Raw genomic sequence first — 17,830 nt, 5'->3', positions numbered from 1 at the left:
CGCATTTCCTACTGCACAAACAAGGAAAGCTAATTCCTGTGTGGCTCCTGTAATATGGACTGCAGACACTTTGTGAATGTAAAACATGTTTTATGGGTATACTCTAGCTTCATGATCCTGGCTACAAGCAGCCTAAGTGATTCATTCTAGGGCTGAGCTTGCAAATTTGGGTTACTATCTGTGTAGCTTTTCTGGTTTAGTCTAACTTGAGTGTATTTTCAGCCTTATGTCCTACTTGCACCACCCTACAGATTCACTCTGAGGACAGCACACTATCCCTACCCCACATGTTGAGCATGGCCCATTACTTCTCTTCTTGGAAAATGTGTGCTTGTACTAAATTCAGAGGCCTGCCAAATATTAGAAACCAGGTATGGGATAAACGTATTATAGAAAATTAATTAATTAATAAATGCCTAAGCCTTAACAGGTCAGTAAAATATGAGAGTCATGTCCTAGAACTCAGCTAACCATGTCAGCAACACAGCAGAGAGTACAAATTCTTCCTTGATCTTTCATGCACGCCATCAATCTTACTAGCTTAAGTAAATAATGAATATAAATTACAAAATTTACAATTAATGTTTTAAAATTAGCCAGTTAGTAACCAATTTTTTTTCCTTTCTCTCCCTTTTTTCTGTCTTCAAGATACATAAAAAAGGCCTGATCTAAAATGGAAAAAAAAAAAAATCAAAACATACTGCTGCCTTGTCTACTTTGCTGTGAATGAAATAATCTGTTGGTAAGGGTGGACTAAAGGATGACAGCACGATAAATACAAGGACAGACCTAGCAAACTAAGGTTACAAAGAATATTTCTGTAGGTTGCTTAGTACCATTCCAGATGCAAACCATAAAGACAAGTCAAATACAAGTCAAATGCATCACATCTCAAGTCAGAAGAGGCAAACTTCAGTGAAAAATATTAAGAAGCTTCTTTCCCGAGTGTGAGCCTCCAACAAATATTGAGAAAAAATGCAGAAAATCACCCCCATTTTATGGTTCAAACAAGCAAGGTAGATCTAAAACACACCTAGATTTCTTCATAGCTCCTAAGCAGCCAGTAAAATTCTCCTTGCTTGAGAAAACAGGGAAAAAAACCACTTAGCAAATACTCTTTCCAAGTTACTTCCAAGAAGTTTTGTCACTGAAATGTAAATTATTTTACTACAGTTACTCAATGTTTTCTATACAGTGGCAAAAAGCTCTAAATAAATTAGACTTTCTTCTCTCATTTATTATGGAAATAGCAGTCAGAGAGACATTTTTTTGTTGTCAAAAATGGAAGTTTTTTATAAAGAAAGGAAGCAATGGCTCATGGCAATTATCAGAGAGGAAAGCCATAAGAGGAAACAAAGAATCTGACAGACAGCATCAGAAGTGCAATTTTGGGAGTATTTTGATATGAGAAACCACTGTGGTTCTCAACTTATATGGAATGATTTGTTCTCATTAGGTCAGCAGAACGCCCTCAGGTTAAAGCATGTACCTCACAGATGTCCTTGAGATGCTTGATATAGACCCGTTCTGTTTTCATAATTTCCTGTATAACGTTGGTTCTCATCTGATCCCTGTTTTCAGCTATTTTCTGGCGATGCTTGCTAATATCTGAATCTTGTTCTTCATCCTGGATATTACTACAATTTTCTGGCACTTCTTCCTGATTAACTCGCAGCTGCAGCCAGAACAAACAAAGCAATTAGAGTGAAGCAGAAAGTTTTACAAAATGTGGTAAAACTGTTACAAACTTCTTTTAACTATGAGAAGAGGGGATACAGACATATTCTTACCTTACAAAGGGGGCTTCAGAACAGGATTTATCTCACTGTGCTCACTGTATATTCAAATAAAGTGTTGAGAATTCTGTCTGATTAAATACATGACTTTCTGCCTTAGAGAGAGAGAGAGCATGTTGTGCTGTCCATGCTCTCTTCAGAGTTAATCTTATTTTCTAATAGTTGATGTGTTTGGCAAAGTTAGCATAAGGGTAAAAATTACAAAAGTAGACACTCAACCACTTTTAAATAGTTTCCCTGTGCCCCATCTGTATGATGTAGATAGCAGCACCTCCTTTTTTCACTTCTGAGTACCCATGTTGTCTAGAGATGTAGGAAGGGGAAAGGGAGGAACCACCTGCCGCACTTTGTGTATGCAGTACTTCATGCAGTGCGGCCAACGTTTCCCTACAGGTTCTCCAAAGGTAGTTAAAATTATTTTCTAAACATACTTCAATTTTTTACCATCTGAGAGTTAGACTGTCATTAATCTGGGTGAGTTCTGACTGTGGAGCTCAGACTGTGAACCAGATGCCTGCACAATGTCATTGATAATAAATTAAGCCCTATTTTACCAAGAAAACCATGCAGCATAGCTCTCTCCAACCCTTATGAGAACTGTTGTGTCCTCTCTGTATACACTGACTTTCTGGTTGACCTTTCTGCTCTTGTTTGAATTTCTTGTTTGAGAAATTCCTTTAGTTATAAACAAAGAAGAGAGAAGTTGTCAGAGGAGCTAAGGGATCTTAGGTGTGATTCTCTACTGCTTTTTTCCTTCTGAAGTCCTCAAGGGTTACACCACTGATGTTCAGCTATAAACATGCTGAGGATCAGGTGTGAAATGTAATGCCATGACAACTGTTGCACTCTCCTAGGAATCTTGCAATGGTGCAAAAGAAAGAAGCAAAAGATTTACTCACCCTGACAAAGCTGGCTGGAAACCAGGCTTCCTTGTCCTCATTTCTTCCCCACCACCAGTCTTTGTTGGAAGCTTCTAGAACTCTAATGACATCTCCAGCTTTGAAGCCCAGCTCTTGGTCATCCATAGTGACATGGTCCCACAGAGCCTCTGCATAGACGATGGTGCCATCGCTTATCAGCTAAGATAGAAAGAAAATGAGATAGTGAAGGACAGAAGACAAGCTATGAAGTGTTCATAAACTACAAAGAGATCAACATAACTCATCAGATTGCCTACTATTACTCCTGTTACAGGATAAAACTAAAATTTCAGATTTTCAGAAATCTATGCACATACTCATTGGTGAAAACAATTAGACTCCTGCTCCAGATCACTTACACAGGGTAACAGTTACAGTCTGTGATGGTTTAAAACCCAGAGGGAAAATTAAACCAACTCAAACTGTCCTCTTTCCCCCACTTTCTTCCTACAGTGGAGGAAACACTAGGAGAGATTATAGAAGGAATCACAATTTACTGAAAAACCACAATAGCCACAACAATGCTAGTAAGAGTGCACAAAAGAAAGTTTCACCCACAAAAGGGTATTTACCACCGAGCAAACAAAAATGCCTCCCAAAGAAACTAGCTACTGCCATTGAATTTTTAATGACTATGAAATCTCAGACAGTGGAAAACATCCCTCCACATCCCCCATCCCTGTCATCCCTGTCCTGTCACTCCAGCAAGGCAAAGCCCTGGACATTACCTCATTAATTGCAAGCTGTTCCCCTCCAGGCTGCAGGTACCTGGGAGCAGCTTGGCAGAGCTCCTCGAAGCTGTAATCTTCCTCACTGCCATTGTCATCCACTAAGGCTGAAGATTCAGTCCCACCATCTGCAGCAACTAAAACAAAAGTGCAACAGCTGTTTGCTTCATCATTTTTATGATTCAAAGAAAGACAACAATGCAAGAGGAATTGCTGAGAAATTGCCTTTGTTGACAAGAATAAAACAATAACAGCAGAAGTGGTGGGCAGCAGAGCTCTCAGGAAAACCACCTTTCTGTCATTAAAAACTCTTCTTTAGAATTTTCTCTTTTAGCAGCTGATAAAACTGAGAAACTTCTGTATGCAAAAACCCCAGAACTACAACAATTCCTTACTTATTTTTTCCCAGAGGAAACCTTAAATGATCTGTATCAGAAGGAAGGCCCCGGTGCCATTTCCCAGGTGGCAGATAAGAGAGCCCCGGCAGCCCCCAGCAATCAGTGGGGACACTGTGACCCCCAGGCCAGGTGCCCTCACACCGTCACATCCCCTGCAGGGACATAAGGACCCAGTGGTTCCCATGGTTTGGGTGGTACCCGTGAGAGGAGTGGGCAGCCCTCGTGCAGCCCCAGCTCTGCGCTGGCTGCTGCCACCTCTCCCATGCACTGCTCAGTACTGGACTGTGTCCAAGTGGGCTTGCCTTTCAAAGCCACCTGTAACTTTCAAACCACCCAGGATCAAGAAGCATTCATGACCAGTAGCCCCGTGCTTGAGTGCACTCTCTGGTCCTTGTTAATTTATCCTTACATATACTTACATAATCATACAGTGCTCAAAAATGCATTAAAAAGTAATAAGCCAAATTCAGAATAGGTTGCTAGCACTGAACTTCTTTGCTAAAGGTTAATGTATCCCAAGTAATTTGCCATACAGTCAACAGAGCAGCTCTTACTCCTGGGTGCCTGGGAAGGGACATTTAAACAGAATTACTGAACCTGCCAATTCCAAAAAGCAGCAAGGCTGAGCAGCAGGATCCTGACACTGCCTCTTCTCTACTGTGCTTCAGACCTGGGTACTGGCTGTCAGCTGAGATTTGGGCTCTGGATGGATGAGAGTCACAAAGAGACCACTCCTGGCTTTACTCCATGCACCAGGCACTCTGTTGCCATCTGCTATTTACATTAGAGGGAGAAATACCGCAACCCCCTCTTCAGGGCACACATACCATCACCAGCACCTTTGCTCATTTGAGCATTAATTTGCCAGAGAGATCAAAGCAGATCTCCACACAGATTCACTAAAAAACTTTCAAGATTTTTCTTTCCATTAAAAATGGAAAAATATGGCATAGTCTTGATACAATAGAACATGGCTATTAACCATTCTCTTCTACTCCCTAGCATTTTAAATATACATTCACATTAACAGTATAATCTGTCTAAGCAGGAAGGATGCAGAACTCCCATTTTAAAAAATCAACATTTTTTTCCCCTACAAACTCATTAATCTGAGCCCTGATAAACTTGAAAAACTTACTGAAAATACTTTATTTAAAAATCTGCAAGCAAATATGTCATTAAATCATTTATTTTATAAAGCAAAATCCAAAAAATTAATCCCAGTGATCCTTTATGCATTTCCACTGTACTCTCTGTATTGCCTGTGGGGTTGTTCCAGTAATAATTGCACTTCAAAATAACCTAATTCATTTAACTCCAGACAAAAAAAACTACAATTTTGAGACAGAAAGCTGTTTTGTTATTCTGTACCAAATGAACAAGCTTACGTTGACTTTGTAGAGTAGAATCAAGTGAAATCTTGCATTCTGCATCTTTTTGTCTATTGTATACAGGCAGAAATACCAGAAGGAGGGGTGTGCTTTCCTGGTCACAAAAAACTTAAAATACAGCCTGGGATTGATGCAGATCTCCTAGCAGCTTTTCACCAGTACTGCAGGTTCCCACAGATGACAGAGAGTAAGTGTCATCAGTCTCAGGCCCCCTGACTGCCACAGTCTACCATTTCAATCAAAAAACACCGCGAAAAAAGCAAGAGCGAGCATGTTCTACTCACACGTACCCATCTGAAGGCTCTCCAGACTCCAAAAGCGTGCCATCGCCCCCCTGGCTACCATGCTGCCGTCAGACCTCTAACAGGTGATGATGCTGAGTCCTACAGGGCTGGTGGAGGATCGCAAGAGGCTCTGAGCTACCCACAGCTCGGAGGAACAGGCTGTCAGCTGCCTTCAGCTCCCGGCGGTGCCTCCGAGGCCGAGGCCGGCTGGGAACTGCCAGCGGCGCCCTCAGCCGCTCAGCCTGGCTGCCGAGAGCTCCCGGCTCTCTGACATCATGGGGTGCCCTTAGGGAGGAAGTTCCAGAAAAGAAACAAAAACCTGGCTGTGCCTGGCCCTGGCCGCGCTGCGCCTGCAGCCGCTCAGACCGCTCCCACAGAGCCTGAACATCGTGAACAGAGCAAGCCAGAGAGTGCATTTGTTTTTCATTAAAGCAGCTAAATGCGATTTCGATCTATATTCAAATGACTGCAATCCAGAGGGAGAGATTATTTGGATGGGAGTTGGGAGTTCCTTGTATTACAACACTCTTCAGAGTATCGGTCTTTGTCATACTATACCAGCTAAAATTCCAGTAGAAGCAAACAATTAAGGTACTTTTTGCACAATTTCACTTGCTCCACAGACACACACTGGATCATTTTTTAGGGCACAAACAGCACAAGTGTTAAGGCTGCAGCAGACTGCTCCCAGGAAAACAGGGGAGGAGAGAGACGTTTTCTCACTGAAACTACAAACTTAATTCAGCTGCTCTATGAAATAGGGAATGAATCAGGAAAGCACTCAAACCATCCATCTTTCTCTAGGTCTGAGCCAGCCAGAACACAACCTCATTCATTCACCATGGGCCAGCATTCACCCTTGCATCTGTGTCCTCCCGCAGTGAAGCTGGATCAGTCCATGCACTGGAAGCAAAGGCAGGAGCCGTTCCCATCAGGAGAATGCAAAGCCTGATGGATCCTACGGCTGTAGGCACTGCTATGCCTACAGTTTGGAAAGCCCCAAAAACTTAGTGGCTTCTTCTTTACCTGAAAACTGTTGCTCAGCTGAGCCTGTCCTGTAACTGGGGACTGCCTCCTCCAGGGATGTGTACACAAAACCCTGGAGGCATTTCTGCACACAGCAACTTCTCAACACCCACTGAAATCACATGGTTTTCCCCAGCGCTGCCTCAGACAGAGAAGGAAAGGGGCCAAACATCGTCCTGCAATATTAATGCCGTTTTCCAGCAAAAATCCTATTTGTGCTGCGCTGCACTCCCGTGATTTGTGCTGCGTGCACTCCGATTGACAGAAATCATTTTCCGAATCTCTCAAACTTCCCTATTATTTCTTGCTGCAAGGACTCTAGTTGGACAGGACAATACAAACAAGCTACTACATAAGATCTTCATACACAATGTTTCTCTTGGCATAAACCATTAAAAAAAAAGCAAGCTGGCAAACACAAGTGACATGGACGACACTGAAGCACTGATGGATCCTGGGACTTGCAAGTGAAAATTTCACGCTTTTAATCAAGCCAGAGCACAAGCTCTTTGCCATGTCCAACCCCTGCCCATCAGGGAAAAACAGTTCAGCTGCCAGAGGAAAACCAGATCAAACCCCACACAGCTCTTTTACAAGACAGTTTAATATAAACCTCTGAAAAACAGGCCGGAACTCTTTCAGTCTGATTTTTGCAGAAAGGAACAGACTGTGTGCTTTTGCTCAATGATTAACCTAATGCCCCTGTGGGATGCTGCTGGGATAGAGAGGGGGGCTTCTCTCCCTCCTTTGCATGGGCACATCTGGCAAACTGAACCACCATGAAAGTACTCATTTGTGGTAAGGTGGTGGTGGCTTCATTTCCTTGTAGATCAGCCAGGGACAGGAGGAGGCACATGCTGCCCTTTGTAGTGGCAGTCCACAGTGACCTTGTCCAAATGCATGCTGAGCTGGCTTAACCACTGCACAGAGCACCCTAAAAAGGCTGTGGGTAGCACTTACTAAAATACTAAAAGCTAGTTTATCCACCTCAAGAAAATTCAGTTCTAGAAATACTCTGGTATCGTAGAACCCTCCATCCTGGGGCAGACCACAGGTCACCCCCAACCACTTCTCTGACAACAGCCAGTAGCAGATGCCTAGGGAGGAACATAAAAATAGATGAGGCGTGTGATGACACTGTTCTGATGTACTTCTCTAAATTCCAGTTATCTGCAGATCAGTCAGATCCCTCCTGGGGCAGAAATTATATCTTTGTGTTTAATGAACTGGATTTTTCAAACCACTTTGTGAATTTTTTTAACTGTTGGGATGTGAAATATAATGTGTAGCAATTAGTTTCATGGTTTAATTTTACAGACTGTGAAAACTATCTTTTATTTTGAGCTTGCTCTCTGGTGATTTAATTTGGTGCCCTTTAGTTCTTAAATTATTTGAAACAATAACTATTATCTGTTCATTTTTCCTATGCCAAACAGACTTTTATTCTCCTATTGTCCTTTTTTTCCATGTTGCAGAGCCCAAGCCACATTAATCACTCCTCTCAGAGACACACACTGGGTCGATTTTCTTGTCCCTCTGCTTTTCTCTGTATCGTCCCCTGTAAAAAATGCCTTTTGGGATGGAAAGGAACGGGGAGATGGCCCCCACACACCACTGGCACAATTGGGCCTTCTGTTTCGTTCTCTATTCATTTCTTACAAACTCCTGCCCTTTTATTTACTGTTTTGACTGTTACTATGCACTGCACTGATTCTGTAAATGTCTCTTAAGATTGCAAGATCTCTGCCTGAACGGCAATATCCAGTTCAAAGTCCATCCTTCTGTAAGCACATCAGGCTCTTTTCCTCCTCCACATGGGTTACCTTGACTTGACTAACACCTGACGCCAGTGCAGTGCCTCATGTCTCACTTTTACCACTGTGAATAATTCAGCACACCAGCAAGAATTACCATTTCATTTTATACCTCCCTTCCCACATCATTCGTGCAGACACTGAACATCTGATTCCACTCATGAGCTCTCTCTTTAAGAAAACCAACCACTCTCCTAAGTCATTCCTGAGCCGTGCTCCACACAGGTCAAATTCTAGTCCCACACGAATACATACAAAAAAAGACGGGTTCGTTTTTAAGATGAGTATAAAAATTCCTCTGCAGTGACAAATAGGCAACCTATTTAATATAATTTAAAACTTGTAACCCTTCAAGCGCAACAGTAGCAATGTAAATCAAAAGGGCAGTTTCCCTTGTGTTGTATGATTCATGCTCTGCTTCCTACAGATGATGATTCGCTGTCTTGTAACCTCTGTTTTTCTAAAAATTTACATCTCCACTTTTATCTGCCATTGCTATAAGAAGAAAGCATGTAATGTCTTAGCTTTTAGCAAGTAATTAAAGATACCATTGGTCTTCTGTGCTTGGGGTTAGAATTACTTTCTACAATAAAGGGCTTTTGTGCTATCAAATTTCACTGTGCATGAGCAAACAAAAAACTCACACATGTTCAAAGACAAGGAAGTGCCTTGTGATTTAAGAGAAAAAAGGAAAGAGATCAGAATGTGTGACACTAGTCACTTCAATATTTTCTTCTGGAGCTACTTAAAAGATCTTTGCAACTGCTTGCAAACTGTGAAGTCCATGATGAAGTCCCTCCCCACTTGCCTTCAGATTTCAGAAACTTTTCCTGCTCCACTTCTATGGTTATTGTAAGGTCTCATAAAAGTCACATCTAACATAATCAAGGTTGCTTTCGCTTCATTGTCCTTAAAAGTGGCAGAAATTTTGGTTTGTGTATTTGTCATCCTGATGCTTACCTTTAGGAGATCAGTTATTCAAAACCTAAACACCTGGGGAGATACTGCTCTCAGGCAGTTGTCTAGGTAACTAATACTATTTCATGTGGTTTACAAATATGAATTGGAAAGCATAACTAAAAATAGAAAAAAAAATTAGAAAAATTTATTCCTACTCTGTGATAAAAAAGAGCCTCTTTTTTTCACAAACTACATTATGGCAGACCTGTTATTCTGTGAACGGTCCTTCTGGAATCAGGGACTGACACCACTTGTATAATCTCAGCAAGAGTCACAGCATTCAGTGTCTAATTTACCTCAGTGCCTGATCTGAACTCATGAAGCGTACTAAGGAGCATGCAGCACAACACACTGCAGGCACAGGTTTTAAAGTAGTTCCCAGTCTTTTACCACAATATAAATTAAAAGGAAAATACAAATGGAGTGTATATGACTGCCTTGGTTAGAGAGAAGTTGTGAAGTTTTCAGCACTGTTTATTCCAAACCACCCACATCATCACTGGGGGCGTGGTTTTGGCAGAAGTAGGCAGGCACTGGAAACCAAAGTTTGCCATCTTGTCGGATCTCTTCAGGGAGAAGGTATTGGGATCAGCCAAGTGGACCCAGCCCCTCTCCACCACTGTCAGTCCCTTTCCCATTTCTTTAGGGCACTGTTTTAAGACACAGTGCTGACGGACAGCGACGATGAGTCCGAGATGCCACTCAAAAAAAGCAAGAGAGTGACACAGCGGCACAGAGTCAAGCCCAGCTGAGCTACACAGAGTCTAAACTCCAGAAGAGCCCAACTAGAGCAGCATCGATGCCAGAGGCAGCTGTGCAGAATCAAACCAGCAAAGCGGAGCAGTCTGAGGTGGTGGAGTGGCACAACACGATGATCGAGCTTCCGAGGGGTTTGCTTGTCCTACTCTTCGCTGTTTTCCAACTGGGGTAGGGGAGAACATTAAGCAGCCAAAGCTCTCCTTGACATATTTCCTTTATGTCCCAAACACCATGTGGCCCAGATGCAGGAACAGTAACTACATTGCCTCTGTGTGGAAACGACAGCAGGCATTGTCTTCAGGAAGTGCTGGGTTTTTTTTCACAGTGGTAAATGCCCTTTTTTGTGGGTAGAGCACCCTCTTTTTTCATACTTTTTGCTATTAACACTAAAATCGCTGTTGTCATTGTGATTTTAGTATTTTGTAATCTCCTAATTTCTCCTTATTTTCCCTTTATTACTGGAAGGGGCAGGGGGAAAGGTAGTGGCTTATTTGGAGTTTAGTTCCCTAAACCAGCTGTCTAAACCAGCACAATAATTTATGTCAGAATTTCAGAATATTCTGAGTTGGAAGGGACCCACGAAGATCAAGTCCAACCCTTAAGTGAATGGTCCATATGGGGCTCAAACCCACAGCCTAGGCATTATCAACAGCATGCTCCAACCAGATGAGCTCATCTCAGGGAGTAAATCCCTCTTATTGCCATAGTTAGAAATTCCCAAGTCTGCTTCTTGAAGAGCACCTCCTGAAAAAAAACTGTCATCTATTCAAAACAGGAGTATTCAATTTTAACATGTTCTTACATAAACTAATTCGTAGTTAAAACATTTTTGGCAGAATTTGGATATCATTGCAGCTAAAGCTTAGCTAAGAACCATAGAAGCCAAGTTACTGACTTGTAAACATACATGCAATTTTCATAAACATTGAAAATGCTATTTGTTAAGTTTCCTACTTCAGTCATGGGAAGCCTTGATCCAGAAGGTTCAAGGTGAAGGTCCTCAACAGTGCTTTGTTCACTATTAACAGTGAAAGATACAAAGTGAGAATTTTGCTTTTATTTCTAACTTTTGGCAGTGTCTGAAGGAACACAAATGGTGTTAACCCAGATTCTTCTGGTCCCACCTGTGAGGAAAGGTTCCACTACTACTAGACTAGTTAATAAACTACTTCTATTAACTCCAGATAGCACTGCATGCTAAGAGTAAACAATTACAGCAAAATTATGTAGGACACATCAGTGAGCCTATTAAAAGTGCAGTGCTTCCAAAAAGGCAATTTTTCCAAAAGCCTGTCCCTCATGTACCAGAGTTCTGGTTAGGCTACACTCACCAGCAAGCCTTAAATAATTAAGGCTTGCCTATCAAAGTAAAGCTGAATGCATGGCAAACAGAAAATTAAAAATACATGTGTGGTGTGGCTAGGGCTCAGGTACGAACTCAAGCATGTAAGAACTTACTTCCTTCATAATCTATCAGCTTTAGACAATCATATGAGTGAGACAGTGGAGAATACAGGTTTGTAAGTGATACAGAACAATAAACCATAGCAATGTCAAAGAGTAGATGTGAAAAAAAGAAGTTTTGCATGAGAACAGCAGCTACTATTAAGAAACTCACAAAACAAAGCAACTTTGCTGGGTATTACTTTGCCACTGAGTTGGTATGCACCCCTTTATCCTCCATGTTATATTCTAATTCTTGCTTAGCCTGGGGTGTGGCTTTCTGATCTACAAAGTTAAAAATACTCATCTTACCATTAGATGTTCTCATCTGCCGCCTCCGTCCCACCCGGTCTAGGCCGATGGGGGTACTTTGAGAGAAGGTGAGTGGCCGGAACCTGGCTGAAACAGCCTTGTACGGGGGCACCTTGTGTGCTGGAACGGGTGGCCGTGTCGCAGGCTACCAAGGAAACAGGAAAATCAAGTATTAGTAAAGCTACGGGCAAGTGCAACTGAGCAAAGCTCAGGTATGAAGTAAGGTTTCTCCAGATAGTCCAGGTAATTACACGGGCAGTAAAATCCCCTATGTTGAAGTGGCATTGCCTAAACACTGCATACCATGTCTACCAGCATCACAGAACAAGTTTTATTACCTTACAATTCTTTGTGACATTAAAAACTCCTGAGCCTTCTGTTGTGGTCAGACATGCTCTGTAATTTTCATCTTGTAATACTCTTTTTTGAAGACAATCAGAAGGCTGGAGCACCTCTTCGATGAAGATTATGCTGAGAGAGATGGGGTTGTTCAGCCTAGAGAAGAAGGCTCCAGGGAGACCTCACTATGGCCTTTCTGTACTCAAGGGGAACTATAAGAAAGCTGGAGAGGGACTTTTAACAATGGCATGTTGTCATAGGACAAGGGGGAATAGCTTTCAACTGAAGGAAGGTCAATTTAATGAAAAGGCTTTCTAGGATGAGGATGGTAAAACACTGGAACAGGTTTTCTGCAAAGGCAGTGGATTTCTGCTTTCACCAGTTAAATGTATTGCTTGTCAGTAAAATAAACAAGACAATAATAATTGTCTAAATGATGCTCTGTTTTGAGTTCCCAGGAGTCTTGTAAGAAAGAGGCAATACTAAGTTCATTGCACCTTTATCTCAAAGCCATTTCTTTTGGATAAATCATTCATTTGTTGAATTATAATTGGAAAACCTACCCCTGTTTTATTTGCAAATTGAGTCTGATTTTATGTTGTCCCTGAACAACTCCACATTAGCCAGACTGAATGATCTTGCATAAGCATTCAACATTAGTCACGCTTCAGCATATGAACTTAAGAGAAACTTGTCTTTAGATCTTATTGTTCAGTCGTTACTGTTCTTCTATCAAGTAATCTGAAACATCGGGGTGGTTTTTTAATGAGGAGTGGTTTTTAATGAACTATCTCTTGACACTCTGTTACAAAACCCATGACAGTATTGTTTGGAAATGTTTTCTCACACCTAAGCCATCAGACCAAAACAAAAAACAGCAGAGGGAATTAGCTTTGTACTTTTCAAATATTCCCATGGGTTTTCAAAGCTTTAAAGAAAAAAAAAAAATCACCAGTGTGAAGAGCAGTCTTTGACAGCCCCTCACATAAAGTACTTCTAGCACATATATGCCTGCCTGATGAATCCTTTTTCACATTCCAGCTAAAAGTTTACTTTTTATGACTGCCAAAAACCTCAATGTGTATGGAACTGATTCATTGAAAAACTCATCTTAAAACCTCCCTTCCTAGGTGCCTTATCAGTATATCAGGATCCTTCACCACAAAAAGTCTGATTTGTTTAGCTAGTAGATGTGACAGCAATTACTGTATGCAAACAACTGGCTGAGCAAGCAAAAGAGGCTATTTATTTCTGGGCAACTAAAATTTTCTTATAAGGCTTCAGTCCTGATCCTTTCCCTGGACAGACATGGATGTGCTTTTACTCAGTGGTAGTCCTGGGAAGGCCGTAATTTGGTTTAATGATGTGCCCTTGTTAGGAATGCTCCACAGTTTTGGTCTTGACCACAGTGATCCAGCAATGTGCTAATTTAACCCCAGTCAAGCCCTCATGGCAGCACTGGAGGATGGAAAGAGTCAGCTCAAATAGCTTCCTTGATGCATGTTCCTTCAGTATTAAAATGATGTGAACAAAGTTTGAAAAGAGATCAATTTGGTTTCAGCACTAAATGAAGGGCCTGAAGAGTGTTTAATCCCTTATACAGTACAGCAAGTTACCAGTACTTACTATCCCTTGAAATCCATCTATTATTCTTGAGTGAGATGGGCTAGAATTTGTAACAATAATTTTCCTCTTTTTTTTTTTTTTCTCCTTCCAAGTTAAGAGACAGAATTAATTTTAAAACATCTTAATTACACATGATTTGAAACAAAGGTCTTTGCCTGGGTAAAAGGCTTATTGGCTTCAGCTGGAGTTTTGCATCAAGATGCATTTTTTCAGCAGGGACTTATAAAGAAAAAGTATGTAATACACAGTAACAGTGTTCATGTTACAAAATGTTTTTCACAGGAAACTGAAAATCCTGCCATTGTTTCAGCACTTTACTATCACTAAACTTCCCAGCAGGAGATGAAGCGGCTTGAGAAAGACTAACAGAAGTCAAACTTCACTAATAACCACCAGAATAAATTTTTTTGAGGATGCAAATACTAATTCTTTTTTCTGTTACTATATCAGCTTGACAATTGCTTTAGGCAGAAGTCCTCCAGCTTTCCAGGAAAGTAGAAAATACCTGCACAACACTAAGTTCCTCTACACATTATACTTGCTCAGCAATACCTCCAGGGAGAAAGGAGCAATTTTTACCTTTCAGAAGTTTTTAATTTCTCACTCTTTTACTTTAGCCAACAGAGATGGTAAATATAGGTACTACTCAAGTACACACTGCTTGCTTATAGGTTTTCTAGCTTTGTTTCATCTGATCCACTTAGTAGTACATGGACAGACATTGTGTTCATATTGTCAGTTTACTTAAATTCTTAATTTCATTTATTTCCCAATTTATTACCAATTTTCTCAAGCAATGTCTTCATTAGTTTTAAGTATCTTTGCTATGCCAAAGCCAAGAATTTGAACACCACTTTTAATGCTACAGTTTTTGAAAAGGCCTGCTTTCAGATAATTTGAAATGATCAATGATAATGTGTTATCATTGTGTTTGATTGTAGTACTCTGATCCTCAGGCCCAACACCCTATAAGGAGATTAAACACACATCTGTTTTACACACAAATCAGTCCTTATAGACCAACATGAGACATAATGACCACACCAAGAAAGAAATCAGATTAATTTATAATACAGAAAAGATTATCCCAAAGTCAGCATCAGGTTTGTTCCATGCTGTATTTTTAGCAAGAAGAGAAAGTAATTAGTGACCAGGAAAGCAGTATTCTAAGCACATGAAGTCAGCTTGACAAAAGGGAAGGAAGAGAAGGAAGCATCCATTCTATTTTCTAGGCTGAAGACAGAGATAAGGAAGTGAGAGGGTCTTTTGCAGTTTGCAGAGCACATCTTTTTATCTTACTTGTGTCAGCAGATTTTCTCTCTCTTCTACTTGATCATCTCCATAGAAATTGACCCCACCTATTACGGAGATGGGTCTTCTTTTTCGCCCTCTGTGGTAGCCTACAGTATTGCTTTGGATCACAGAACCAACAGATGCCAGTCCTGGCTGATTTTCTCCATCTGTGCAGTCTATCTTCTGAGATTCCACTGCAACTGCATCTTCTGGTATAGAGAAACTTCGGACTGACATTTGGCCATAGTCTGAGAGAGGTCTGGGCCGGGATCTTTTTCCAGAGCCCCATTTCCTGGGTGTGACCTTTTGTGAGTCTGCCTTTTCTTCATCCTGGGACGCGGACCTCTTCCAGTGGTCATCAGAAACAACCTTTTTAAATGTGAACAAGTCAAATAAGCCATGGAATTTTCTGACAGTTAATCATTTGTGAGTTAGTCATATGGCAGATCAACTTAACATGTCTAAAACAGAAGGAGTTACTATAAATACAACAAATGCAATTGACAATTCAGGAAGAGATAACTTTGCAAAGCAGAGACATCACAATGCTTGTGATGAATAAGGTAAACACCCAACAATCAGTACCTCTTTGGCAGACAAGACTAATATCACTAAAAACTCGCCTATTACCTCAGCAGTTCCTATCACAAACACTGAATTCAAGGAATAGTATCTTGGAAAGATAGCTCTGTGCTCACAGGACTTGTTTCTATGCACAAGTTGGATGTTACAGGTAACACCAATAAAAATAACTCAACTGTATTTTTTGACTTTTTACCAAGGCTTGTGACAACAGGACAAGGGACAACAATTTTAAGCTGAAAAAAGGTAGGTTTAGATTACATATTATGAAGACATTCTTGACCGTGAGGGTGCTGAGGCACCAGAACAGGTTGCCCAGGGAAGCTGTGGATGTTCAAGGCCAGGTTGGATTGCGCTCTGAGAAACCTGGTCTGTTGAAAGGTGTCCCTGTCCATGGCTAGTGGGCTGGGACTGGATGATATTTAAAGTCCCTTCCAAGCTAACCCATTCTATGATACTTCTCTGTTTCACCTCTGCTCAGTGATGAAAATGGACAGCAAGGCTGCAGTTTGAGCACTTGCAGATCCATGTAACTGTAAGCTAATACCAGGCTGGGCAGTCACACTCCCTCCTACCACTCACTCCCACAGTCCCACTTCGGATCAAGATATTCTGCAGCCAGGAGTGAATTAGGTGAGCAAGCTCATCCAGTTTGGAAGGGAGAAGCTTTCTTCCCATATGCTCTGGGAGGTTAAAGTCATACAGATTATATCAGAGATATATTATGGAACAAACATAGGAAAAAATGATGGGTTTAGATAGGAAGCTTGGAAAATGATCATGTTGTTCCTATTAAAAAGTACATCTGGCTCTTTGAGGTTAATGCCTTCAAGTATCATAACTGCAGTGGTATTACAAGTTTGTAAATAAAATAACCTCAGCTGAAATACTTGGTTGGTAGAGGGAACATTTTTAAGCATTTCAATGCATTTAAAGTAATACTGTTGTAATTTTTTTCTAGAAAATTCTTGCAACTTTTCAGAAAAAAAATCTGTACACAAAAATTTACGTTCACTTTTCTCTCAAATTTCTGATTTATTTATCTGGATTTTCCCAGCTCCTTTATAAAAATAGAAAAGAAAGAGAGAAAACTAGTAAAGAGAAAAGCATAATTTTGTCTAACTATATTTTGTTCAGCTGTTCCAGACCAGATGAAGACATTCCAGATATTGCATAAGCAAAGCAAAGATCCAGCCCAGAAGCAGCCTTTTACAAAGATGTCTGTGACAGAGGATTTATCTTCTGTCACCTTCTTGTCCACCTGCCATTTTCAGTCAGGCCACTACAAATCCAATGAATCTTTTTTAAGCCACATGATACAATGGGGGCAGATGTTGCTTTTTGTTTGAAAGACAGCTTAATTCCATGGTATGAAAGCACTTCAGCCAATGAGCAGAGTTACTAAACAGTCAATATTTTAACATGATTACTGCAATTATGAAAAAAAGTATCAATATCACACACTGTTTTACATTCAATTATTTCACTTGTAGCATGAAACATATTCTGAATTAAAGTACTTAAAAAAATTTGGTTTCTATGGCATGACACCTGTCACCCAAGCAAGAACTTCAGGTTCTCTACAGATTTGTGTTCAGGACCAGTTTTAACAGTGCATTTAATTAAGCAGAGGAGTCACTGCCCGGCTGGTGCATTAACACAGCTTCAGCAAAGCTGTCCCTTAAGCACAACCCCTCCAAGTCTGAGCAGCAAAGTCACAGGTTAAATAAGGTTCTTACCTCAGAATCAGACACAGGTAAAGGGTCTCCACATATGCAGTGACTGAGAAAGGAGCTCATGAGAGTCATTTTATTTTTTTTTTTTGCAAAGTCTTGTCCATAAGAGCTAGAAATGTGAGCACACTCTCTGCATAACCAGCCAGGAAAAGTTCATACCATGATCCTGTACTTTTAGACTGAGGGAAGGACACGTCACACGTCATCTCATAATCTGCTGCTTACACCCTTATCTTGAGCAATAACATTTGCAGAGGACTGCATTCGTTCTGCAGGACTCCACCTACAGTACTGATCCAAATGACATCCAGATTAATCTCTGCTGTACAACAAACAATGCTGAAGGATGTGTGTTTTTAGTCTTAGATCTATAAACTGCACTGAATAATACTAAAAGAGAAAATATAATCCTGTCACTGCAAA

General features: G+C 40.8%; 1 protein-coding gene across 2 annotated transcripts in view; it reads right to left on the bottom strand.

Moving 5' to 3' along the window:
• The window catches only part of SPATA13 (spermatogenesis associated 13), a 71,974-nt gene that overhangs the window by 14,193 nt on the left and 39,951 nt on the right, over positions 1-17,830 (bottom strand). For both annotated transcript variants that reach the window (XM_088067663.1, XM_014250378.2), the window contains exons 3-7: positions 15,096-15,458; positions 11,832-11,976; positions 3,445-3,581; positions 2,696-2,875; positions 1,490-1,675 (exon numbers count right to left, since the gene is read on the bottom strand). In XM_088067663.1, the coding sequence (XP_087923789.1) occupies positions 1,490-1,675; positions 2,696-2,875; positions 3,445-3,581; positions 11,832-11,976; positions 15,096-15,458 (1,011 nt within the window). The remainder of the gene's footprint in view (positions 1-1,489; positions 1,676-2,695; positions 2,876-3,444; positions 3,582-11,831; positions 11,977-15,095; positions 15,459-17,830) is intronic.

The sequence above is a fragment of the Pseudopodoces humilis genome, chromosome 2 (assembly GCF_049639895.1).
Source record: "Pseudopodoces humilis isolate 2021_Gansu_Grassland_sample_001 chromosome 2, ASM4963989v1, whole genome shotgun sequence".
Taxonomy (NCBI): domain Eukaryota; kingdom Metazoa; phylum Chordata; class Aves; order Passeriformes; family Paridae; genus Pseudopodoces; species Pseudopodoces humilis.
The sequence above is the reverse complement of the archived record's forward strand: the minus strand, read 5'-3'. Positions and strand labels throughout refer to the sequence as shown.